General features: G+C 37.0%; 1 protein-coding gene across 5 annotated transcripts in view; it reads right to left on the bottom strand.

Annotated features, from left to right (window-relative positions):
- Positions 1 to 5,063: 5,063 nt before the first annotated feature.
- SPATA22 (spermatogenesis associated 22) overlaps positions 5,064 to 25,642 on the bottom strand; it is a 39,251-nt gene continuing 18,672 nt past the window's right edge. For 3 of the 5 annotated variants that reach the window (XM_037022787.2, XM_073235015.1, XM_073235014.1), the window contains 8 exons: positions 19,090 to 19,202; positions 17,382 to 17,510; positions 15,408 to 15,468; positions 15,189 to 15,284; positions 12,230 to 12,572; positions 9,930 to 10,059; positions 7,954 to 8,051; positions 5,064 to 5,383 (listed from right to left, as the gene is read on the bottom strand). In XM_037022787.2, coding sequence (XP_036878682.1) covers positions 5,192 to 5,383; positions 7,954 to 8,051; positions 9,930 to 10,059; positions 12,230 to 12,572; positions 15,189 to 15,284; positions 15,408 to 15,468; positions 17,382 to 17,510; positions 19,090 to 19,132 — 1,092 coding nt within the window. In that variant the 5' untranslated portion in view covers positions 19,133 to 19,202 and the 3' untranslated portion in view covers positions 5,064 to 5,191. Of the gene's footprint in view, positions 5,384 to 7,953; positions 8,052 to 9,929; positions 10,060 to 12,229; positions 12,573 to 15,188; positions 15,285 to 15,407; positions 15,469 to 17,381; positions 17,511 to 19,089; positions 19,203 to 20,403; positions 20,590 to 20,625; positions 21,194 to 25,642 lie in introns of those variants that run through there. The other 2 variants (XM_073235013.1, XM_073235016.1) reach the window with 2 other exon arrangements.

The following is a 25,642-nucleotide window of genomic DNA, read 5'->3' as shown; positions in this document are numbered from 1 at the left end:
CCCCTGGGAAATGAGAGGGACCCATCTCTGGTGCCAAGAGTCTCATTAGGAATCACAAACCACACAGCCAGCACTTGCAGATGTTGCCACTGATCAGACATATGAGCTTCAGCTGCCCCATTAATGATGCCTCTGACCTTCTTCACCCGGTGATTCAGTATTCCTCAGTCTGGACTGCACCTAAGAAGCACCACAGAGTGCTTCTAAAAATTTTAATTTATATGTGAACTACCTAAGGGTCCAGTTAATGAAGATTTTGGTTTAGTAGGTCTGTTGTTGTGCCTACAAGTCTACACTTTTTATGTAAATTTTACATTTGGTGATGCTAACTCTATTGGTCTATGGACCACACTTAGACTGGTAAGGACACACATTTTTAAACTATAGATTACTGCACCCTCCATAAATTCAATCAGAATCTTGGAGGGGGTGGGGCTACCCAAAGTATTTTGAAGCTCCTTACATAATTCAAGTACATAGTCAAGGGTTAAGAACCACTATCACTATATTAAGTGCCTGTCTCACAGAGATCTTACGTTTAAACGATACAATCTTGTGAGATACATTACATAGTAAGTAATATGCTATCATTGATGAAAAGACTAAATCTAACTGGTGAACATCAGTCAAAAATAATTCTAGAATGTGGAGAAATCTTGGAGAAGAGGAGGGTTATCATTATCTGAAAAACAATGTGGCAGAGCACCACACAATCTGGGAAATTAAGACCCTAACATAAGAAGGACCCTAAGGGACCAGCTCATCCACTCTCTGCCCAACTTACCCAGCGTGTATGAGGGGGGACTCCAGGACCCGGACCCAAGGTCCTGCTACCCTTTATTCACTAAGGCATGTGAACTAACAGCCTCAGTAGTCATCACCTGTGTCTGCAATATCCTTTCTCACATCTCCTATTCTATATATCCCTGGGCCTAAGGGGCCCTGGATCCCAGAGGAGTCTAGATCCTGGAGGAACTCATTAAAGGCAAAGTAATTACCCAGGACCTCTGTAGTACAAATGCTCTCAGAGTCCTGGAGCAGTGGCTAATTACACTCACTGATCACACCTGACTATACTTTTGGGGAAGGTGGGGATAGAAAGCAGCTCAAGAATGGATGCTTAATCACTGTGTGTTCAGGGACTAGACATTAGTCCTGTAGGGCTGGAGCCTACATTTTGGGAGGTGAAGGAAGATGGTTGAAGACGTCACAGAAACAAGCAGGGACCAAACTGAATATCCTAAAATATCTTAGAATGTAGGAGGCATTATTCTATGGGGAACAACAAGTAATCTTCCTCGGGCCAAGACAGAAAAGAGAACCCAGATTTTCATCCCACTGAGTCTACCTTTCCTCTGTAGGAAAACCTTAATAGCACCTTCCACGACCATCATCTCTACTACTCTCAAGCAGACTACCTTCTAGTTTCTAGCTCTTTTTCACCTTCCAATTAATCACAAGGCCATAGCTAACATTTATGACTTCTTCCTTGGCTATTACACATTCCCTTTGTCATCACTTCATCTGGATGGCTTCTTTACATTTAACCTTCATTCCTTGGGAGCCTGAATCCTTAATGTCATTCATTGCCTTTATTGGGTTGCTATAGTTTTCCAAAAACTTTCACCCCAAGGATTCCTCTGGGTATTGCGTATGGTCGTTCCATTCCTCATTGTGTAGAGAAACTCAATTTTCTATTGTTAATTTGGATTGAATTACCCCCAGACAGAATGGTAACTCCTTTGCTTGTCTGTTGGTTCAGTGACATTAAGAATCCAAAATGGCAAAGTGGCAGCCTCAGCTTCTGGTAGAACCACTGAAGCAATCCTGGGAGCAGCATTCCTCCCCTGGGAACTGTATCAGACACTTCTCGTGTACCACCTCTTGTGCACTTCTCACATTTTTTATTCCAGTCACAACTGCGGTAACCAGTTCTGCAAAGACTTCAACCAGCCCCACATAGACACATTCTGACTGCAGTACCTCAGGCCTGTTCCTTTTTGCATCCTGCCATAAGGTTGAATGAAATAACATGGAAAGCCAGCTGAACACTCATATATACAGAACCTAAAAGTGTAGAGGAGTTAATGACCCATGGGCCAATCCTTGGTGCTAGGAGCTGATCAATATATGCTTCCCATTTTCACTAAGGTGGATGGCACTTCAAGACTTGTCACTCCTAGCGGAGGTCTGCTCAGTAAGCCACCCCAGTACTGGCTCTCCCTTCTTTTTATACCCCATCTATCCCTCACTTCTTCCCATGAGATAGTATCCCAAATAAACTACTAGCAAATAAGACTTTGTCTCAGTCTGCTTTTTGGTAATCTAGACTATAACAGACATATCTAAACCATCAGAGCCCAAAATTGTCAGGGTGAGAAGCAAAGGTTCTCTAAGTACATTATTTGGTCTAATAATAACGGGAAAAGCCAGTCCTGCTACCACCCCTTGATTCCTAGCTTTGTGAATCATGACTATGGGAGAAACAGCTGCATATATGGATTCCTGGTTCAAACCATATTCCATAGGACTGTACACCAATCTTTCTGGATGTGATCTTCCAACTGGCAACACAACTAAATCTCTGATACAAGACAGTAACTGTAAAGTCACAAAAGAACTTGATATCATTCTATGCATCCTCCTTTCCGGTACCTTCCTAGAGATTCCTCCACCTTGATTGTTTTTGAAGCTGGAGACTATCACCCCCCTCCACTGGCTTGCTTGAGCAATAGAAATCTAAAGAATTAGGGCAGGGAGAGGATGTAGAGAGGTAAGACCAGAGTGCAGATGTTTCTGAAGGGCAGGTATGAGGAAACAGAAAGTTAAATGCAAATTATATATAGTTGATTATATATATCATATATGCATACATACATACACACACATATGTATATAAGTAATGTAGTAAGAAATGGTCAAAATTTTTATGAATTATAAACTTTACTGAAAGACATAGAGATCTAAATAAACAGACATGCCATATTCCTTAATGGGAAGATTACCTGTTATAAATAAGTCTACTCTCCCCAAAGTAATTTATAAATTTGATGCAATCCTAATCAAAACTCAAAGCAGGATTATTTTAAAACAAGGCTTTGAGAATAGCTAAGAAATTAACCAAAAAGTTAAAAGTAGACTGATGCTTGTATGTTTTATTTGGTGATATACACAGTATTTCAAATAAATAGGAAAATGGTATACTGTTCAAGAGGTGGTATTGGAATAATCAGCCACCTATTTGGGAAATAAAATTAAGCCAAACCCCTATGCCTTGCAACCTACACAAAGGTAATTTCCAAATGGATGAAAAAGCTAAATACATGTATTTTTTTTAAAGACTACAGAAGAATAAGAAAAATATACTAAAAACCTTAGCATAAGATTTAACTAATTTAATTTTTTCAAGATGCTGTCAAGAGGTCAAACCATTTTTAAAAACTCTAAGTATGGTTGATATATAATACTGGTTTCAAGTGTACAACATAGCTCACCAATTGCACGGTCCTCTCCCCCATGGATTTCAGATGCTACATTTATTGTTCTCTATACTTGAGTTTATTTTTGCATGTTCTTTTGGCCTATTCATGACAAGTACCATATTTTGCATGAATAAATAAATATGCCTTCATTATATGGGTTAGTTTTAAAATATGTCTGCCATTTCCTTGATACTCTTTCCTTCAAATGGCAGAGCTTAGTTCCCCTCTTCCTAAATGTGGTCCATACTCAATGACTCATTTCTAGCAAACATATTAGAAGTGATGTGTGATTTTCAAGGCTGGACCATAAAAAGATAGCTTCCACCTGGCCAACTCTCTATTAGATTACTTGCTCTAAGGGAAGCTAGCAATCATGTCATGAGGACACTCAAGCAGCTCTTTGGAAAGGCCCGCATAATAAAAAACTGAGGCCTCCTGCCAACAGCAAGCACCACTTGGCAGTCATGTGCACAAGCCACCTCAGAAGTGTGCCCTCCTAAGAGACCCCCAAACCATGGTTGCCTGGCCAAGCCACTCCTGAAATCCTGGCCCATTCCAACTGTGAGAGATAATAAATGCTTGTTTTAAGCCACTAATTTGGAGGGTAATTAGTTATGGAGCAATAGATAATTAACATTGTATGTTTAAGGTTTTACAATATCTGATAGAACTATCTCCTATTGTTCTTCTTTTTCAGAGTTCTCTATTCTTTTTCTTTAATGTAATCTTTAGTATCAGCTTCATTTACGTGTGTGTGTGTGGTGTGTACACAGAAAATCACAGAAGTTACAAATTATAGAAAAATCAACATCTTTGTCTTCCTATCCAAGAAAATGATTTTTACATTTGCACAAATCTTTCTTTTGTGTCCTTCATTTGCGTATTTTAAAGATTTGTTCATTTACTTTCCACATTTAATCATTTAGTCTTGGCTAGTCCTTGGATATTTTTTTTTTCTATTTTAAGTGGTATCTTTATCCATTTTCTACTCTAACAGTGTGGTCATATATAAATAACATCTATTGATGATTTTTGTTTATTAAATTTTTAATGCCTTACCAAATTATCTCATTCTTGCAGTAGTACCTCAGTTGATTTTCTTAAGTTTTCTATATATATAATTATATCATCTGCTTATAGCAATAATTATTATATGTCAAGTTTTTGTCTTTTGCTAATATATTCTCTGGGTCCTAGAATATAAATTCCATAGTTTCAGAGATTTTTGTTACTTTGTTAACTGCTTTGTCTCCAGCACTTGAAACAGTGATTGGCACAGAGTATATGCTCATTAAACACTTGAAATAATTAAATGAACTGCATAGACTCTAGTATAATGCTTAGTAACACTTCTGATAGTGGGCACCCTCGTCTTGTTCTTGACTCTAGTCGGAATATTTCTATATGTTCCCATTAAGCTTGACGTTGGCTTTTGGGCTGACTCGAATGCATTACCTCATATTAAATAGGTATCTAATCCTCTTATATAGAACATTTTTATCTGAAATGGTAGTCGAATTTTTAGCAAAAGAATCATTTTTTATAAAAACAGCAAGTCTTTTCAAAAACTTTTTCCACATCTGAAAGGATTTAAAAATTTTAATTCAACAAATGAAATACAGAAAAACAATAGCTATAAAACCATGGTAATTTAAACAATAACAGAAAAATGCTGTAAGTTATACTATTTAAACTTATTTCATCACTACTTAAATTTCATTAATTAAATTAGTATAATACCTCATCTCAGCATCTGCAATTTTAACAAATGCTTGAAAAGATTTTTGTTCAGAAACAGATGCTGGTCTGACAGAAACACATTTGAAAATGTTCTTTTTCTGGTCATAGTTTCCAACACACCTATGAATTCGGCCTCTAATCAGTCTTGGAAGTTCACGATCCTGTTTTTCAAAAAATAAATATTAATAATTATTTATTACTTAGCCTGAATTTCAAATTTTTGAAATTAATTATATGATTGACTTAAGTATGAACCACCCCAAAATGCTGTAATTCCCTCACCTTATTTAGGGTTCTACTGCCAACAAGACCATGATAGTTAGGCATATGAGGATGCCCTTATGTAACGATCAGGGCATATAAAGATGCCCAGTCACAGAGGAAAGATCTTCACTTGGGTAGGGCTTCTTACAAGCTAGTGAGCTGCTGCTTCTTAAAAGACTGAATAGGTTCCAATGTAATGGCATGTGCCTTACATACAGAATTATCCACTTCTATTAGTCTGCCAAAGCTCCACTTTGAACAGACAGCAAACTAGATAGTTCAGACTAATTCTCTAGCTAAGAACTAGAATAGCTGGATGAAATATTTTTAAATCTCCTCAGAGACATCAGAGAGATACCAGAGAAGTGAGGAATTACAGAGACCCCCATCTGGGAAAGGACAAGAGTCTAAAATGGGGACTCATATTTGGGGATGTTTTCCCCTTGAGATATTTGTCATTTATAGTCAAGGCAGCTGAGAGTCTTAAGAAACTAAGCAGAGCTTTTGACAGGCTCATAGGGCTCAGGGGGAAAAATGGACTTAGATGCCCCCAAGGAAAAGAGATTCTGGTGACCACTGAGGCTTAGGGTTGGGACCCAAAAGGGCTATGCCTTAATAGGGCTAATAAACCAAAACAAGATCAGTCAGCATCAAATCCTCTCAAACATGAATAAAATTATTTCAGGATTGCTTTTACTTGACAGCCATACAAAGCACTAACTATAAGAGAAAATGTGATACTTGCTAAAAGGACTATATTAAAGGGAAGAATTTCTGTTCACCCTTTAGACTGAAAAGCCACCATTAAGAATGAAAAAGCAAACCACAGAGTATGAAAAAATATTTGCAATACACATAATAGATAAAGAATTTGTACTCAGAATAGTTTTTTAAACCTCTTATAAACCAATAAGGAAAAGACAAATAATTCAATAGTAAAAAAAAACAAAAGGCCTGAATGGACTTTACAGAAGATAAGCAACCAGTAAACATATAAGGTGCTTGAGCTCATCAGTCACCAGGGAACTGCAGAGGAATGAGATAGCACTAAACACTGACTAGAATACCTAAAATGAAAAAGACTGGCAGTACTAAGTGTTACTAAGAATGCAGAGAAACTATATTCACCTCCTCTGACTGTGAGTGTAAAACAACCCTTTGGAAAACTCTTTGGCAATAACTACTCTATTAGAGCATACATATGCACTATGATGTAGCAATTTTACTTCTAGGAATATATCCAACATAAATGTATGCATATGCACAATAGAGACATATGAGAATATCCATACTAGCAAAAAATATGGAAACAACCCAGATGCTCACCAACAGAATAAAAAACTAAACTTTGGCATAGTCATACAACAGAATATTGTACAGAGAAATGAAACAATATAGGTGAATCTTACATTGTGTTGAGTGAAAGAAACCAGATGTAAGAAAAGACATACTATATAATACTATTTTTATATAAAGTTTAAATACAGACAGAATTAATTTGTGATCTTTAAAGTCAGGGTAATGGTTACTTTTAGGAAGGAGACAGGAGGTAGTGAATGGAAGGAGGCACAATGATGCAGATGCTATACATTTGTGTTTTACCATCTAATCTCCGAAACAACCTTTCAAAGTAGAAATTAGTCTTCCCATTTTACAGATCTAAAAAAACTCAGGCTCAGGAGGTTTAAACAACTTATTCAAAGTCATAAAGCTAGTAAATGGTAGAGTAAAAAGTGAAATCAAAGTATGATTTCAGATTAAAGGCTAATTTCAAAATTAATGCCGAACTCTTTTACAAAGTACCTAAGTCTTCTAAGGGCTGCAGTCTCCTTTGTTCCCCGAGCCTTCTCTATCACCAAGCCTCCTCCCTTTATCCCAGCCCACTCTTAGCCTTAAGCACTACCCTTACCCCCTTCACTTGCTAACTCTACTCTGGTAACTATAAACTACTTGCAGTTTCCTATACAATCCAGGCTTTCTCTCTGCTTCACATCTTTGCATATACTGCTCTCTCATCTTAGAATGCATTTCTCTCCACCTCTTCCCTCCCCTCACCACCGCCTCCAACACACTTTGGCTTAATTTATTAGTCTTTAAATATCCAAGATAAGCTAAATTACTATATTCTTCAAAAATCTTTCCCTGATCTGCCTCATCCTTTCTATCTACTTCCACTGCACTGTGCACATACCTCCATCACACCATTTATCATACCTCAGTGTAACATTTATGTAACTTTCTCCTTGAGATTATGAACTCTTTGAAAGAAAGAGCATTTTCCACTTACATTCCACTTTGTATCCCTTACATCCAGCACAACACCTGGCACATAGTAGGTTCTACATATTAATTAAGCAAATAAACAACTTTAATATCAGAACTAAAACCAATGTCTACTGCAATGGACTGATGGCCTGTATTTGTGTTTGTTGACATAGGCTTTGCAAATAATTAAGCAAATACTCACTATTTCGTAAAATACACAAGGCAGAGTATTTTTCCCATCTCTCATAAGAAAAGTCTTTGAATAATATGGGCCAGGTGTAACAGCTGAATCAAGAACAGCTAAGCAACATTGAAAGAGAGAGAAAAAAAATCAGTTCTGGTAAAATGCAAATAAAATTTAACAAAGAGAAGCTGATACTTAACTATTCCCACATCAACCTCCCACAGTTTTACTTCTACAATAATAAGACACTATTAAGAGCAAAAGATATTTCTGAAATTCTTTTATACTAAGAAGAGCAAAATTTCTAGCCCTCTCCAACTTAGGTACAGGTTATAGGCCAAAGTTCATACAAGTGACAATAGTTGGCCATTTAAAGCTTTTTTCTTTGACTGTGCTTTAGATTGTTTAAATCCCAGACCAGTCTACTATGTTATAATAAAATACACATGTATAACAAACAAGCATCATGATTTAATGGGAAAAAAAGAATCACTGAATTAGAATCAGAAGTCATGGATTTGACTCCCAGTTATTCAATTACTAAACTATGCAAACTGTTTAATCTCTTTTATATTTGTTTCATCTGTAAAATGCAAATAATAATTTATATTTATGTCAAGAAATTATTACCAAATGAAAGCATTATTCATTCCATTAATAACCACCCACTGAGTACTGATAGTGAATGTGTGTTATTTCGAAGTCAGCCTCCATTACCCCTAATAACACAGATTTTTCCCTTAAGAAACCTCTCCTATGCCATTATTAGCCAGATGATTTGGATAGGACTTGTCCCCACTCCCAAATCCAGGAGTGAACTGAGACTTAAACCAATCAGCATACCCCATTCCCCAAGTAGAGTTCAGAGTTTCAGTGATGGGCTTATCCCCAATCAGAAACAATGATAATGCAAGGGGTCATTTGCTAGTTTCTGGGAAAGAGCAACCAGAAGAAACTATCAAAGAATGTGACAGTGTAGTTAAGGATGTGTGGTATAGAGAACTTTGATAATCATCTTAATACCAAAAGGGAAAAGTCAAAAACTGCTGAAGAGACCACAACTGGAGACTCAGAATGAAGTCAACACTGTGATAAAATGGCTAAATCTCAAAAACATAACAGTAGATAAAAATGTAAGCTGTTTTTCTAAATGAGAGCAATAAAAAAATAGAGCAATAAAAAATATATTTATATAAATTTATGAAATTAGATATATATAGTAAAATTATAAAAGCATTAATAGGAAAAATACTACAATGATTAGAGAAGAAGTAAAAGGATGGGGGTTTCAAATACATCTATAATACAAGTATGTGGATATTTATTATATCCTCTATATTTTTCAGTAGGTTTAGATTATTTCATAATTTAAATAAAATTAAATATTTTATTTCAACTATGGGAAAAAGTTCATTTGAATCTCTACTTCTTACTTTATCTTTTCATTCAAGGTGAAATCAAATTCCAGAAACATTCTAAAAACTCTCCCCCTTTTAAATATTAATTTAGAAAGCAGAGTAATTGTAGGATGTTTATTCCTATCAGTAAAGGATTCTTTGCAAATGTTTTTTCAGAGTATTTAAAATATGATTTAACTTATATACAAAATTACTATTGGATTTAGTGTAATATAGTAGAAAGAACACTAGATTGAGGACAAAAAACTTGGATTCTAGATCCCTTTCTACTGCTAACCGTGATTTTGGTCGAGTCTATTCTGTTTGCTCCATTTCCTCATCTACCTCAAGGGTTGAGTTAGATTACTTGTAAAACTCTTTCCAGTTTTAACATCATGAATCAGAAGAATACTACCATAATAACCAGATATACCTTAAGTCACACAAATCAATGATAGATCCAGGATCTGAAGAAAATTCTAATAACCATAATCTCCTTTGGCAAAATTTTATTTTTTAAGATTCCCTCAATATCCTCAGTGACATTCAAAACTATTGTACAAATGGTATTACTGAAGTATTTTTTATTGTACCTACCCAGTATTTCAAAAAGAAGAACAGTTTTCTGCACATGTTCACGCCAGTACTTCATGCTTTCAATAACTGCAGATATAATTCTCAAAGAATTATCTTTTTCCTTAAACTTTAACTGATACAATGATGCTTCCTTTTGAAAAAATAAAAACATAGCATAAAAAATATTTCATTTTTTTCCATCCTACTTTCTATGTAAAGATTCTAGGTCCTTACCATAGGCAAATGTGTAAAATATGTAAAAAGAACTATTGAAAATTTTAGTACATTTACTACCCTAAATTAAAGGCATCTTTAGCACTTTATAGGAGGAAACTCATGTACACTTGGAGACAATCAAGAATTATTTATATGGGTATTTATTCACTTATTCATTTGCCCTTTCATTGAATATTTTTAAAGTCTTGTGATAAACTCAGGTGACTAAAACACAATTCCTTTCCCTAATATGCTCATACTTCAGGAGGGGAGTCAGATTCATTCAACATTCCAAAAGTATTTACTGGCACTTAATCTGTGCCAAATACAGCTAATGAGGAAACAATAGTGAACAAAACAGACAAGACAGCTACTCTCAAAGATTTTGTAGTCTAATGGGAGATTCAGAAAATAAATATGTAGGGTGTGTGTGTGTGTGTGTGTGTGTGTGTATGTGTGTTTATAATAGAATGTCAGGAATTGATATATACTATGTATTAAAAAACAGGGCAAAAGAATAGAGAGAGACATGGATTATAACTTTTAGGTTGTTGAGTAAGGACTTAGGGAACAGCAAAGTATAAATGTCCTGAGGTGGGAATGTGTTTGGTATTTTTAAAGATCAATTAAGAACATATTGTGTTAAGATAATTAACTTTCAGGGAGGAGAGCACTTTCTTTTGTGAGGGCGGAGACATACGGAACAACACTTAATAGGACATTTTTTCCGATTACAACCACCTTCCCTCCTCCTCCTACTCCTAACCAATATGAATACTTCCCATTGAAAACTAGTGCAATAATGAGCCACTGTTACTAAGGTGACTATGTCATACCATTCTTGTGTACAAGGAAACATAAGGTTGAGAACCACCATGAAGCATACTACAGTAGTCAGATTTTCAGGAAAAAAAGAAAAACAGAATTCACCCCAGATGGCTTATTGAGAAAGACTGTTTACAGGCATATGAGAAGAACAAACATAGGACACTTATCTCAAAGGCTAACAACAGTAAGAAATTTCTACCACTCCTAGACAGAAAGGACAGGTGAGGAAATGAAATTACCAAACCTGTGAAAGCTGGACTCATGGAGGGGTGGTATCATGCAGGGTGGGGCACAGCCACTGCCTGCAACTCAACATGTAAGCAGGGAGGGCTTGAAGTCTTGCCCTTGATGTCCTGCCAGTGACCCCACTGGCTGACCCCTCACAGAAGCCAGCTAAGGGATCCCAGGAAGATGCATTATGAAGTCAATTCAGATTTCCAGAGCATAGAGAAGGGTGGAGGGCAAAGTATTTATTTGCAGGCAAGGGATGAGGATGGGAACAGCCAGCACACACAAATGACATTTTAAAAGAACAATTAAAGCAAGGAATGGAGAGCAGAAGGCTGAGGTACAGGTATAGAGAAGAATATATACCAAAGCAGAGTCATATTAGAATGCATATTATGTTTAGAGAATTGTAAAGAGTCTGAAATGGCTAGCCCATTCAAGAATTAGTGGAATATAGAGTATGAGGCTAGAAAGGCAAAATAAAATGAGATTATAGAGCAGAGGTCAGCAAACTATGGCCTGTAGTCCAAACCTAATCTGTTGCTTTTAGAAACTCCTACTGGAACACAGACATGACTATTCATTTAAGTATTATCTATAGCTGCTTTCAAGCTACAATAGCAGAATTAAGTGGTTGCAAAAGAGTCAATATGGCTCATAAAGCCAAAAATATTTAATATCTGGCCCTTTACAGAAAATAGTTGCTGACTCCAGTTACAAAAGACTTAGACTGACTAATAAAGAGCCTGGAGAATTTCTGCAAGCATTGGATAAATTGTCATCATCTCAATAATTAGTAAAGAGTGAAATTCAGAACCCTGTAGGACTCTCTAAAGCAACTCTGAAAAGGAGCAGCCACTCACAATCTCTACACATTTTAAAACTAACATTCATCTATTCCAATGGAACTAGATTATTAGTGTTAATCAAGTAATGCATACCATGAGATTGATTTCAAATACTCTTATCTGTAACTTTCTAAATACTTATTTATGTCTTATTTGTAATATAAATATAAAAATATAAATAACTTAAAATTAAAAGTTTACCTTTAGAGTGCTTCCTTCTTGAGTATCATCCAACATTTTTTTCTTAAACTGATTTTGCTGAAAATTGGGCTTACATGCCTGTAATGCACTGTTTTTGTCTACACCTCTCATTGTAGAGCCAGATGTCTTTGTTGAATGTGTTTGTCTGAGTATTTCAGTTTCTCTTTGGAGAGATGAGTTAGGAGGTTCAGATATTCTTAAATGTTTCTGTTGTTGAGCTCCCGAACTCACTGGACAAGAATTTATTCCATCATTTTCCACTAGGTTTGCTCTTTTGCACTGAGGCCAAAAACTACTTCTATCCCAAGTTTTCAAGCTGGTATTTTTGTTGCCACCTCTGTAGCTGTAATAGTATTTTTTTTTTAGAACATTAGTATTAGCTTTTGTTTGTATGTACTTTTTAGTTAAAATAATGAATTTTTTCATTTATATGGTAATTTGCGGTTCATAAACTATTTTGTAACTACCAACTAGTTAGAAATTCCAAATACATCCCCACAACAACCCTACAATACATTATATAATACATCTCTCTTTTCAGGTGAGGAATATAGCAAATTACTGGCAATCCAGAACCCAGAGAACCCTAGTCTCCCAACTCCAAGTCCAGTGTCGTAAAGTGTATTTTTAAACTATACAAGCCTTCTTAGGACAGTGATTGTCTCTAAGTAGTAAGACATTGAGGATATTTGCTTACTTTTTTATACACTTATTTTCAAATTTTCTACTAAGTAAAATTTTAGGAAGTTAAATTATGGCTTGTCAGTGATCTTAAATCACAAGGAGTATAAATATAAGTTAGGTAAATAGCTATTTGATTAGAAATTATACTTTTACTATATAGCTTAAAAGCCATATTCATGAATTTGTTGCAGTATTTTACTAGCTACATTCAATGAGTTGTATCAGCTGATCAGAACATGATGTTAATGAAGCCAAAATCCAAAATATAATTCTAAGCAGGCTAGTTAAGAGTTCCACAGGGAGAAACAAGTCTAAGTCACAAATTCTTATTTCCGAATAATTTTTCTAAAATTATCATGAGTATCACAACAGGGCAAACAATACAACCCATCCTTTGTTAGGAAAAATAATCCAAAAAAGGTCTAGGCTCCTTACTGAGTAGACTGAAGCTTGTATAGTTTGGGGAGCCTCTTAAGTCAATTAGGGATAAAATAAGGTAAGAAAATAATGGGAAGAGAAATCACAAATAATTACAAATTTTAAGAGTGGATAAATACCACAAACATCATAATTTCCAGGAAAAAAATATTAGCATTATTATTAACTGCCCTTTACATACCTCTACAAGATTCTTTTCCTACATTGATCACCTCTTCATAAGACATCAATTTTATTTTCCATAGAGAACAGAAACATAATTTTGTCTTTTGTCTCTCATGGTTGTGGAAATTACTTTTATTATTCATAGTTCAGAAAAGTTTTAGCTTCACAACTCCTTATCGATAACAGCACATCTGCAACCTCCTCCAATATTTTTGCTTAAGAGGTGCTCCCAGTCTGAAGACAAGCCCTGAGAACTATACTCCTTTGATCTTACTGGGAGCATCTACACACAAATGCTGCATCAGCAGCCAATCCAGCTCAGCCAGGTCCTCTACATCCCAAACAGACCATGAAGTCTCTGATGTAGTGGCTTCTACACAGGGCAAAGAGCAGTGTCTCCCTCAGATCCCTCTCTTAGGGACAAAGACAGGGTCCAGATGTTCAATGAGATCCCTAAGAACTGTTGCTGGGGCCAGATGGATATGAATGTAAAGCCTAGATTCTAAACTTAAGCACAGAATCAGTTAAAAGATCTTTAGCAGATTACCAACTGCCTACTTGGGTTTTCAAATGTTTTCTGCTCCTGTATTTTCTATTGTTATATTCCAATTGACTGACAGATCATTATTATTTCAAATTGGAATACCCAATACAGACAGCCTGTCCAGATTACAATCTATTAGCTAATTCTCTAATGCTTGTCAAAATGAATTTTCTCATAGTACCTACAGATGGAACTATGCTTCCAAGCACCATCTCAAACCACTGAATAGGCCTAGTTTCAAGCCCTGGTCCTGAAGAAAGTAACTGACTGGTCCTGAGGAAACTAGCATAAGTAAAAAGTCATAACTGATTTTTTTAAATATTGTTTTGATGTATTTAAAGTCTCTCCCTTTTTAAAAAATGTGGTATCTTTAGCTAACAAAAGTGAGGGCAATATTAATTCAGAGTTGTAAGGATTATTAAAATAATATTTCTCAGCATTAAACAGTGACTGACATATATGTTTGGTGTTTTTCCAATAGTTTGTTCCCAAAATTATTTCCTTCAGTATTGCCTTTTATCAAATATTAAAATCCAACCTAAAAATACCATGTCCTCTATCTATTCATTTTCTAATAATATTTAGCAATTAATCTTAGATCCTATGGCAATGACCCAGAACTACCCACACCATCTCCCTTAATGGTCCTCTTCATTTCCTGAGCCCCTACCCCTGCAGATACATGTGCATTTCCATCTCCATATGTCTTTCCTATTCCATTCCATTTACCTTGGAGTTGACTGTGTTACTAGGGTAAGACTAAGCATTCTATTTGATTCCCAACTTCTAAATATATCCAACATTCATATACAGTTATTCCTGACTCTATTGTCAATTAGATCGTTAATGATCCATAGAATGGTGATGCATACTGGCAGAAATTTCATTTTAATATGAAGCATTCTTTGGAAACATAATCACTGCCAAATTTCCTTATTTTTGAAGTTTTATATAGCATGGTCTCTTAACTTCTTTTATAAAACATAGGTAATATTGCTATAGTAAGTTATAAGTATAGAAATCTTCCAAATGTAATTCTAAGAAAAGAGGAGATGAAGAGGGAAGGGAGGAGAGGAGGGGGGAAGGCAAAGAAGGAATAGAAGAAAGAGAAATCTAAAGTAGACTCACCTCCAACCACTCTTGTTTCTTTCAGTATTTGACTGAATAGACTTAGATGTAGAATCCTGACTTCTCATGGGATGAGAAACTGAATGTGACATATGCCTTTCAAGGAAACATCTTATTAATATTAATAGTTTGTTTTCAAATTGAGAAATGTATATACACAGAAAAATAACTTTAATCAGTAACAGACACACACTCATTGGTGTACATTTTTCCACATACCCTGTGTTCACTGTTTTTGTTAAAGGAGGCAGCTCTGGATTCATTGCTTCCCAGGCCCAATCTCAAAAGATATAAATAACATATATAAAAGTAAGATAGGCAGCATTTTATAAAATAATTATTTCACACTTACTTAATCTGGGGAGGCTGAATGCTTGAAGAAGAAAAGAACGTGGATAGGAACTTGTTCTTCAACAGAACTTTGTTGTAGAATTTGTCATACCTGCCTTATTAATTTTTACAGATATTTTTCTTCCCCCACTGTATTTTAGACAAAGGTAATAGTTTAATCCTTATCTTTTACACAATCAATCCTAGTATAGTACCTTGTACTTTGTAACATGAATTCAGTATAATCAATGTTTCTTAAACTTTTTTGATCTCAACCCACAGCAAGAAATGCATAACACTTATGTGTGTGAGTGTGTGTGTGTGTGTGTGTGTGTTTGTGTGTGTGTCCGTGTGTGTACATGATGCTGGGGGGGAAGAACATCACAAAATTGCACCATCAATTCTTATGCTTATTATGTGTGATACACTCTGATATTTTCTATTCTATTTTACTCTACTTCATTCTATTTGTTATTTTAAAAGAATGGTTATTTCCCAACCTAACTAATGGATCAAGACAAAATTTGAAAAACACTGATCTGGTCCTATCTTTTACCCCATAGAAGAATCTTATTATGTATCTCTGACAGATAGCAATCCTGGTCAGAGCTTAGAGAGTTCAGTTCTTCAGGAGGATGCACATTTTCCTATGGAGTAGCTCAAACTGTTGTTATTTTTCAAGGTCAGCATTCATGGTACTTATAAAAATATTTTAAATGGGTGGAGAATTTTTTTAAATGGCAGAGGATGACCAGATAAATGCCAACTTATGGAAATCCATGTGAATTTTTAATCTTGTATCCATAAAATGGGAATAGTATAAAATTCATACTTCAAATTCCTCAAATGTGAAAGAAAACAAAATAATTACAGATTTAGAAGCAGATTAAAGTCTATGGCTGCACACTGGATGAAATTAACAACACAAGTATTGCTTCATATAAAGGAATTTTTTAAATTTTGGTTGTATAAGATCCTATTAAAGAGTTTTTAAGTGTACTCAAAAAAATGTAAATCTATATAACCAGCATGTAACAAGTATATTTCACAATGTCTGCCTATCCATGTCTTGTTCTGAAGAAAAGTAAAAAGGTAGCAAACATTAAAACCCACCCCCCAGCACCCTCACCACAGCTAATTGTTTCAGAGATGAGAGGCCTAACCATAAGCTATATCAGAATTTTAGTGACTTCACTTAAAAAGATGAGCTGAACCAGAGGCTGTCTCTAGAAGCTGATCAAGAGATACAGAGGGCAGTCAACAATGGGCTCTGAGAACTAGAACTAAAAGGTTATGTTAACTCCCAGCAAGGGCAATTTAGTTCAGGTGCAAGTTGAAGCTGTAAGGAAGACAACTGGTTGGATGAGAGAATAAAGAGCCAACAACAAAGAAAGGCAAAAATTCTGTAAGGCAGTAAAAAGACTAGGCCAACCACTAGAAATTCTGGCCTACTAAACTTCCTAAGGCCTATTTTTTTCCCATTTTTCCTGTCTTCTCTTGCACACTATTCCTATTCCTGAGGCAACATGAGTTTCTCCATTCTTAACCACTGAGGTCTAAGTCACAATATCCATGTGTGTTTTGAAAAAGAAAAAATAAATCTTTACAATGTAAGTTACTACTTCATTGGAACAAAGGCCCCAGATCTCAGATAATCCATTTAAATGCTAAGCCATCCTTGTAGACAAGGAAACTCAAAGTACTGTACTGGAATGTTCAGAAAGAGCCAAGTAATCCCTACATTTGGATAGTGGAAAGAAGAAAATAAATAAATTTTCTATTTCCATTATAATAAAATAGAAGTACAATTTTTTTTATAATTCTAGTCCTTATTTTCTGAAAATTTTCACCTTATTTTCTTACCTGTTGGTAGAGGAGGGAAATCATAGCTGTCAGAAGCAGTACTGATGCCTGAATCATTTTTAAGTGGATTGGAAGTTAATGGCTGTCTATTCCTCTTTTTCTGATTGAACAATGGTACAGGCAAACAGCCTAAATTGAAAGTACCAATAAATCAGTACATAAAAGGCAAACAGATTTAGATTCAGTTATAGAATAATTACTAGGATATAATGCACAATTTGAATTTGTCTACTTCTGTGTTAATTATTTATTCATTATATATACATTTCTACATCTTTGGACTGATTCTTACATTTTTTTTTAAGATCCTAAATGACCTCATTTAAGCTACTTTAAAGCTTCTTTAAGATCCTAAATAGCCTCATTTGTCTCCTTTCTTATTCTGTGTTAAACTGTCTCAATTCCTTGTTTGGAAGTAATTCCCATTTCTCCCACCCCCAAATTCTTCCCAAATTCACTACTTGTTTTTCTTATTTCCCTCCTTTGATTGCCTATTACCATATCAACTGGAGGGGATCCTTCAAGTACAGTAGAGGTGAGGGAGAACCAAACATTGATCCTTGCTTTCCAAAACCTTAACCACTCTTTGGACTATGGTAACATACCCTTAGGGTCATGGTTCTCAAACTTTGGTTTGACGAAGATTTATCTATATTGCACTTAACATGCCAGTACCTAGACCCGATTCTCATGGGTTTTATTTCAGTAGATTTGGTTTGGAAGCCAAAATTGCAATTTTAATGAGCACTACAGGTGTTCTGAAATGCATATTTTCTGTAGATCATTTTGAGAATGCCTTAAAAGTGATAATATCCAATGCAAATGAGAATACTACCTCCAAACCCTCCAGATAGGAGACCTGAGATCTTAGGTCAAGACAAAAGGCAGAATTTATAAACACTAAAACTAGGAGGGATCTCAGAAGAAAAAGATGTCTAAAAGTCTTCCCACTGCCACAGTGGAAGAACCTAGATAAGACCCAAGATTCCTAAATCTCAGTTCAGATATCTTGCCACTGTATCATACCCTAGCTGGTCTACCAACACTTGTACTACAGGAGAATATAGTCTCTGATAACTGCCTGTTGAAAGGCTGGGGAAATGATGTGGGCTCTGGAATCAGACTGCCTGTGTTTAAATCACAATTTCAAAGTAGGTTTGAATTACAACTTCAAAGTATAAATTTGGGCAATTTCCTTAAACTAGTTGTGCCAATGCAACATATACTAAAAGTGACTAAGAGCATAGACTCTACAGCCAGATTCCTAGGTTCAAACACTGGTTCTGGTACATACTAAGTTATTTATTTAACCTCTTTGTGCCTTAGTTTCTCATCTGGAAGACAAGGATGACAATAATAATGGCTATCTCGATTGCCCTCCTTCCTTATACTAAATACACTGTGGAAACAGAATGGTAGGGGAAGCTATTGGGCAGACAGAAGTGCTTTTTCTGGAAATATTTTTAGTAAGTCAGTCACAAACACAAATAAAAACTATTCCTTTGTTTTCAGCTTAAAAACACAGAACAACTCAAGCACACAGGGTTTGTAGAGAGAACACCAGAGCAAATCCAGGGAAGTTGCTTTTACTCCCACCTCTGCCACTAAATGTTTTGCTTGAGTAAGTTATTTCCTTGGACCTAAAAAGTAGATACTAGACTACATGTTCAATCATTTTAAAGGTTCCTAAATAAAAGTTGTTCAATACCTGCTGTACTTCGAGTTGAATTTTCATTCAGGTTTCTCTTCATTTCCTTCAATATCAAAGTCTGTAACTTTTTCTTTGCACTCCAGATTCACAATTTAGCTGTTTGACTCAACCTTAAAAGAAAAAAAATTGTAACTTATATTGTATCAGCAACAAAATCAAATTCTCAAGCCTAGTGATTACTGCAATTATGGTTTAAATTATAATTACTGAAATTATGGTTTCAAGCCTGATTCATATAAACACTTTATGGAGTCTTCTGCTTTCTGAGTAATAATTTATAATATAACCCAATTTTCCAACTCTGCTTGAAATAGGTTAGGACTGGAGTGGCTTTAACTTTGCATCCTATACAAGGATTTTTACACAGTCTAAGTAATTTATTTCAGAACTAAAGACCCACAAAGACAATAATTCTGAACCAGATCTATAAAGAGGAAAATAGACTACAACACTGGTAAACTTACACCCTTACAAGACCAGGGGAAGCATACGCCATTGAACTAACTATATAAGAACATGTTCTGTGTTCTGCTTTAAAATACTGCAGATCATCTGCATTGTTCATTAGTCTGAGATTCCCGGATTATGTAATACCAAAGACTAAAGCCTCAGTTAATACCTATAATAATTGTAATGATCAGTTTCCACTCAGTTTCTGTAACTTCAACAAGTGAAACAAGTTTTTTCTTTACTTTATCTTTCACAACAGAATTTCTGTTGGCAGTTTTTTCCATGTTTAGCCTCCTAATATGTTTCAATCCCAACTTAGTTCAACAGAACACCTGTTTTGTGAAAAGGCAACATACGAACCTAAATAAGGTAATTTCTACTGCTGAATTCACTACCTAATGAGGCAGGCAGGCATGCACACAACTAAGCAACAATGCAAATCATAATGAGGTAAATATCAATTTCCAAGTATCATTATAGAAATAAACCTTAGGAAACATAAAGGCAGGTACTGTCTCTGCTTTGTTTTCTTATCTTGGGCTTGAAGATGGATACAGTAGGCCCTTCGGAAAATATTCTTGATGGTATTCCAGGAACCAAAACAGTTTATGCTACATTTTTCAGGACCAATACAATTCACATCCTAAGCCTAGAGGGGGCTCGAGGGGCTCTTACACCTCTGAGTGTCACACAAACACGACACACAAAAGCGCAACATCTTTTCCCTGGACCACTGACCCTGGGGACAGGGCCTAATTGCCCCACCCACCCCCACTACGAACAGGGCCAGAATGGCATTAATGTGGTTGGCAACCTTCACACGCAGCAAGCCTGCCCAGGGCGCAAACACACACACCCCACCTCAAAGACGGGCCGCAGACCGAGGCCAGGGGGCCTGTTTTAGCCGCCGCGTGGGGACGAGGCGGGAGGAGGCATGGCTTCGGTCAGGGTTCATATTCTCTTCCGATGGTCTCTCTGACCCAGGGATTGGGGGCTGTTTGATAACTAGGGACAAGTAAACTCTTTTCCTTCTTGGCCCTCCTGCTAACACGGCACACAACTTTAACCTTCAGGTTCCCTCACCTCAGTCAACCGTCGCCGCGACAGCCCACCTGGCTTCCCGCCTCAGAGTGCCAGAAGTCGGGCTGTGCGCAGGCGCGCCCACCCCGCCGCTGACTGCGCAGGCGCAAGGGCCTCCGCCGTGGTGCGCAGCAGGGGTCACCGCTCTTCTGTGAGGACTGAAGGGGCGCGTCTCCCGGGAGCGAAAATGTTAAGGCAGCTCCCGCTGTCATCCTCACACTGTGAGGTACACGGCGCAGGGATGGCCCTAGGGACGAGCCTGTTCTGGTCACGGGCGAGCTGGCAGCAGATCTGCACAGCGGGCCTCTGCCCAACTTTGTCAGACAATTGTGCTGGTTGCGCAGCTCCCACCCAACATGCCTTACGGTCCAGATACCAGTTTGCAAGACGACGGTGGCCGCCCGGGACGTGCCTGGGAGAGAATGACACAAAAACCAGGTCAAGGTGCTTCCTTGGTCAGCCTGAGTTTCTGAGTCAGTTCAGTCGGACGGAGTTTCAGTGGCGGGAGAGATGCGGCCTGGGTCTAGATGACCGCCCTGTGGCGGAGAGCAGTCGGGAAGGCAGGGCCCGGGCTTCATGAGCTCCAGGGAGGGAGAAAGCCCAAGCTCCTAAAAACGGGACCCTGAGAGGAAAGGAATGGGGCGGGGACCCCAGGCTCTGGCCCTTCCAGACTGCTGTCTCCTGGCCCTTTGAGCTTGGGCAAGTTATCCACCCCCAATAAACTACATTTTCCTCTTCAGTAAAACAGTGAGAACAATACCTGCTTCATTGTTCTAACCGTATTAAAAAAGAAAATGAACAGTCCTGGCTCACAGTAAATCATCAATAAATGTTAGCTTCTATTTAATAACAGCTGCCATTTGTTGAGTACTTATTGTAGGCTGGAAATAGTAGTAACTGGAGCTCTACATGGGTTCATAGACCACGTTCTGCTGTTACTATGTCCTCAGACTATTTGCAGACCGGGACTGGTAAAGGGAAGAAGTGCAGAAGGCCAGAGATGAAGGAAAGGTTCTTAGTAAAGTTGTAGAGCTACAAGACCATGAGACATATTCCTAGTTTCTTTGCAGATTAGGTCAAATAAAGGAGAATTAAAAGGAGACATGTTTTCAAGTAGATTGAGGTGGGATAATAGGAGATCTTGAATGCCAAACTAAGGAATAATAGTGAATGAATACTGTCTTCATTCAATTTGGAAAAGAAACAACTTCACACAATAAACTGTAAAGACTTGTTAGTCATCATGGTTCTGAGGTAGGGCAGGGACATGGGACAAGCATCATGATTAATTATCCATGCCTATGATTTGAAATGCTGAGATATAAAGAGTATAGTCAGAACAGGAGAGACTCCATCTTAAAGTTAAGATTCCATTTTAAAAACCAGGGAGTTAAGAGGTGAGATTCCTAACATTTTATGATAATCAGCCAATAACCTACCCTATCTTAAGGCAAGACAAAGAGTCCTAAATGATATGTCCCCACTGCTTGAGGGTAACCACTACCTTGGAGAAGAACAGGATCAAGAAATTCCTTGTGTTAAGTTTATCTTACAGAATATCTAGAGGACTGACTACGGATGGTGACATACTGTCTCTCACTGGAGAAAGACATCATAAGACCACATGTCAAGCTTACACCACCATCCCACCACCCAACCTCCTGCCCTTTGTCCCATTCTTGAAATCTTTAAAAGACACAAATCCTAAACTTTAAGCGAGCCTCCTCTCTGAGGTTGCCCACACTCCCCTTTCTTCCACCGCGCACTTTGCCTTAAAGACTTCTCACTGCTCATAATTGTATTTTGTCTCTGTGCTCTTCTAGGGATAAGCGTCTTTATTATTTCACTATTTCATTCCATTTTAACTAGACTTAAGCACAAGTCTTCACTCTGTTCCAGTTCAGACAAGTAGGGAAGGGCTACTGAGAGCTATGATTTGGGCTTGCAAGTTTCCATTGTCAGACAGGACTGCAGCTGTACTGTCATGCTCTTTAGAAGCCTGCCCAAAAATCTCCTTTCTTTGCCTGTGGGAAGTTCTCACAACATAATCTCACTCCATCTAGGGCTCTGTGGCTCCCCCAAATCCTGGGATAGTAGGGACTTAGTTCTCATGCTGTGCAGATTCAAGCAGACACTGGACACCAGGTGACTCTGGCTTCAGGAGCTGGCAAGGGATCTGCCCTATGCCAGCAGGAGTTAATGAACTTTCCTTTCCTCCCTCTGTTCTTCCTTGCTCTCTATTTCCTGTGTGGCTGCTGCCATTCACTGCTATTCTCACTTTAAAGAATTCCTTCCTCACTTACACTCGTGGGACTGAGAATTCTTTCTCGATCAGACTCAAGAATCCCCCCACTGTCCAGGTTGAGGTTTCACCTAGTGCACAGAGACCTCCCCAGGTGCAGCTGCCTGACAGCAGTTCCAGAGAACAGGCTTCTTAAAAAATGAGTGAAAGCTTAAGGGAACAGACTTTGACCTGATACATACATACATACACATGGACACACATATACAACACTCATCTAGCCCCCCCAAAATAGATTTCTCATTAACAAAAAAAAAAAACTTAAATCCACTATGAGCAACATCCTGTGCAACATTTCTAAGGACTATCCACACGAGCAATGTGGAACCTTTGCTCGCGGTTCATAGATTTATTTTGCCCCTATCTTGTTGTGGTTATCATTTATTTATTTATGCCTGGAAGGTTGGTCAGGAGGGGTGACAGCAATATTGCCACTGGGAAAGGAGAAAATTAAACTAGTGACAGTAGCTTGATTACATGACTGCTGAATAATCACATTATGTATGAAACATCATACATGTAATATTGAAGAGAAGAGTCATTTTCCCCCGCAAATGTACTACTTTGGAAACAACCCTACTTTAAATTTGTCTCCCACAAAATTTCTGGCATCAATCTATTGGACAGCCATGACTATGAAAAATTTATTCTCCCTTTGTTTTAAACTACATGATTTTACTAATAAATCAGGCACCACCATCCTCACAAAGCATTTGTAGTGCTGGGAGATAATAGATATATTCTTTTAAGTACTTCAAAACATTAACCATCCAACCTGATAGTGATAAGAAGAAAGGGTTCCACTTCATATACTGTCAGTTCTCTGAACTCTCAAAAAAGAATAGGACTAATAAAAATGTGTAGTTTTGAAGGGCTCAAAAGTTTAGTGTGCTTTGGGAAACAGGGAGTTAAAAATCTTTTGGAAGTTAACTTGGTATAAGAGTATGAAAAGCCTCTGTTGCTCTAGTTCTAAGGAAGTGCTCTCCTTTTTTTCTAATAAAGCTTCCCACAGAAGACAAACTCTACAAAATAAACAAGGTAAGTATAGGACAGAATTACTGCAGTTCATTAACTCTCAAGAAAGTTATTCATTTTGACATGTAAGGGAAACTTTACTTACGAATACTAAATGTGCTTCAAAGTGCTGATCTGTTAAAATTCCATAAAACAAGCTTTGGAACAAAAGTCATTTGTGCCAGCTACGAGTAAATAAATGAAGCAGCATTTCCAGACAGACTAAGGCAAAGGACAAAACTAACCACAAATTGGCAGAAAAAAAACCCACATAATCAAGTGTTAATAATTCACCATTAGTTACTGCTCTTAAAAGCAAAGTAACTAACCAATACAAATATCATCTGTTTATATTTATGGTTGTGTTCAGCATCTCTACACTGAAGTGTTCAGTGTACATTGAGGTGGGTAGAAAATCAAAGGCTAACGGGGCTTTTGTCTTAGGTTAGAACAGTAATTTTAATGTATACATTCAGATTTTATTATTTTGCTTTATTTCTGTATTACACTCTCTTAAAGGAAGGACATAGGAATTAGTTTATTAAATGTTAAGAAGCATTCACATTTTATATTCCATTATGTATTTTGTTTGTATACTTGCTTGTTTCCTTAGCACACTGTGGTGAATTCCAAAAGAGCAAAATTAAAACTTCGGCGAAGGCCAAAAAAAACAGGAAGCACCCTTCTGTCCTGTAAAAAACACTGGACTTATCTGGGTTTCTCTGGGCTTATCTGGATTCCAAGTCTAGTTTTCTCCTGGTAGCTGAGGAACATTAACCAAGTTACTTAACTTCTCTTTCCTTCCCCCCTGCAATAGGGAAAGGAATACCTAAGCCACCCTATTTCATAAAGTGGATTATGAAATAGCTAACGTGTCAGAAAACATAAACTAGCCTGTGATTATAATTAATTACTCTTGTTGAACCCCTAGCAAACAATCGGACATAACTAGTACATAATATTTCCAGTACTTGGATGTATGTGACTTTCTGGATGATTGGGCATAAAATCAAATTGGATTTGGCTCAGTTATTTCTCCAAATGGGTTATAATCATCTTAGTATTCTGGGTAGTTTCCCCTAATAAGACTCCCTCTTGACTAACACATTCCATTGGAGAGTCTCTGCAACCAGTAATTTAGACTGTGTCTGTATAAACTCATATATCTGGTTGGTATATATAGTATGCCCCCAAGACATTTTCAGGTGTTGAAAATTTTCAAGATTTGAAAATTGCTAACAGTTACTTTTCCTTTAGTATTGAGGCAAACAGTGAGGAAGCTTCCTAAGGAAGTCAACACAGAATTACCAAAAACATCAGGAGAAAGAAATTAAAGCATGTTTCAAAGTAACTTGACATCCTGGTGATCACTGATTTGGTTCATGTGTCTGTGACCATGCAAAAACATTCTGAAATGGCCTCTGGCTTCTGGCTCCAGAGGACTCTCTGAGAATGCCTGCCCTTTGCTGTTGATAAAGATGAGATTACAATGCCCTCAGCTAATGAAAAGCACCTGACTCATTTCAGAGAAGAAATACTTTTAAAGGCTAGTGGAAATATAAATACTGAACAATAACATGTATATTATGGACAACTTCTTTGTTTTGTTTTGGGGTTTTTTGTGTATGTTTTTGAGGGTTAGAAAAGTATAAACTATTTTATTATTATAAATAGTCATGAATGTACCATTAGGTGACATTCTAG

Source organism: Manis javanica, chromosome 4 (assembly GCF_040802235.1).
Source record: "Manis javanica isolate MJ-LG chromosome 4, MJ_LKY, whole genome shotgun sequence".
Classification (NCBI taxonomy): Eukaryota; Metazoa; Chordata; class Mammalia; order Pholidota; family Manidae; genus Manis; species Manis javanica.
Note: the sequence above shows the minus strand (reverse complement) of the source record. Positions and strands in the feature narration are given on the sequence as shown.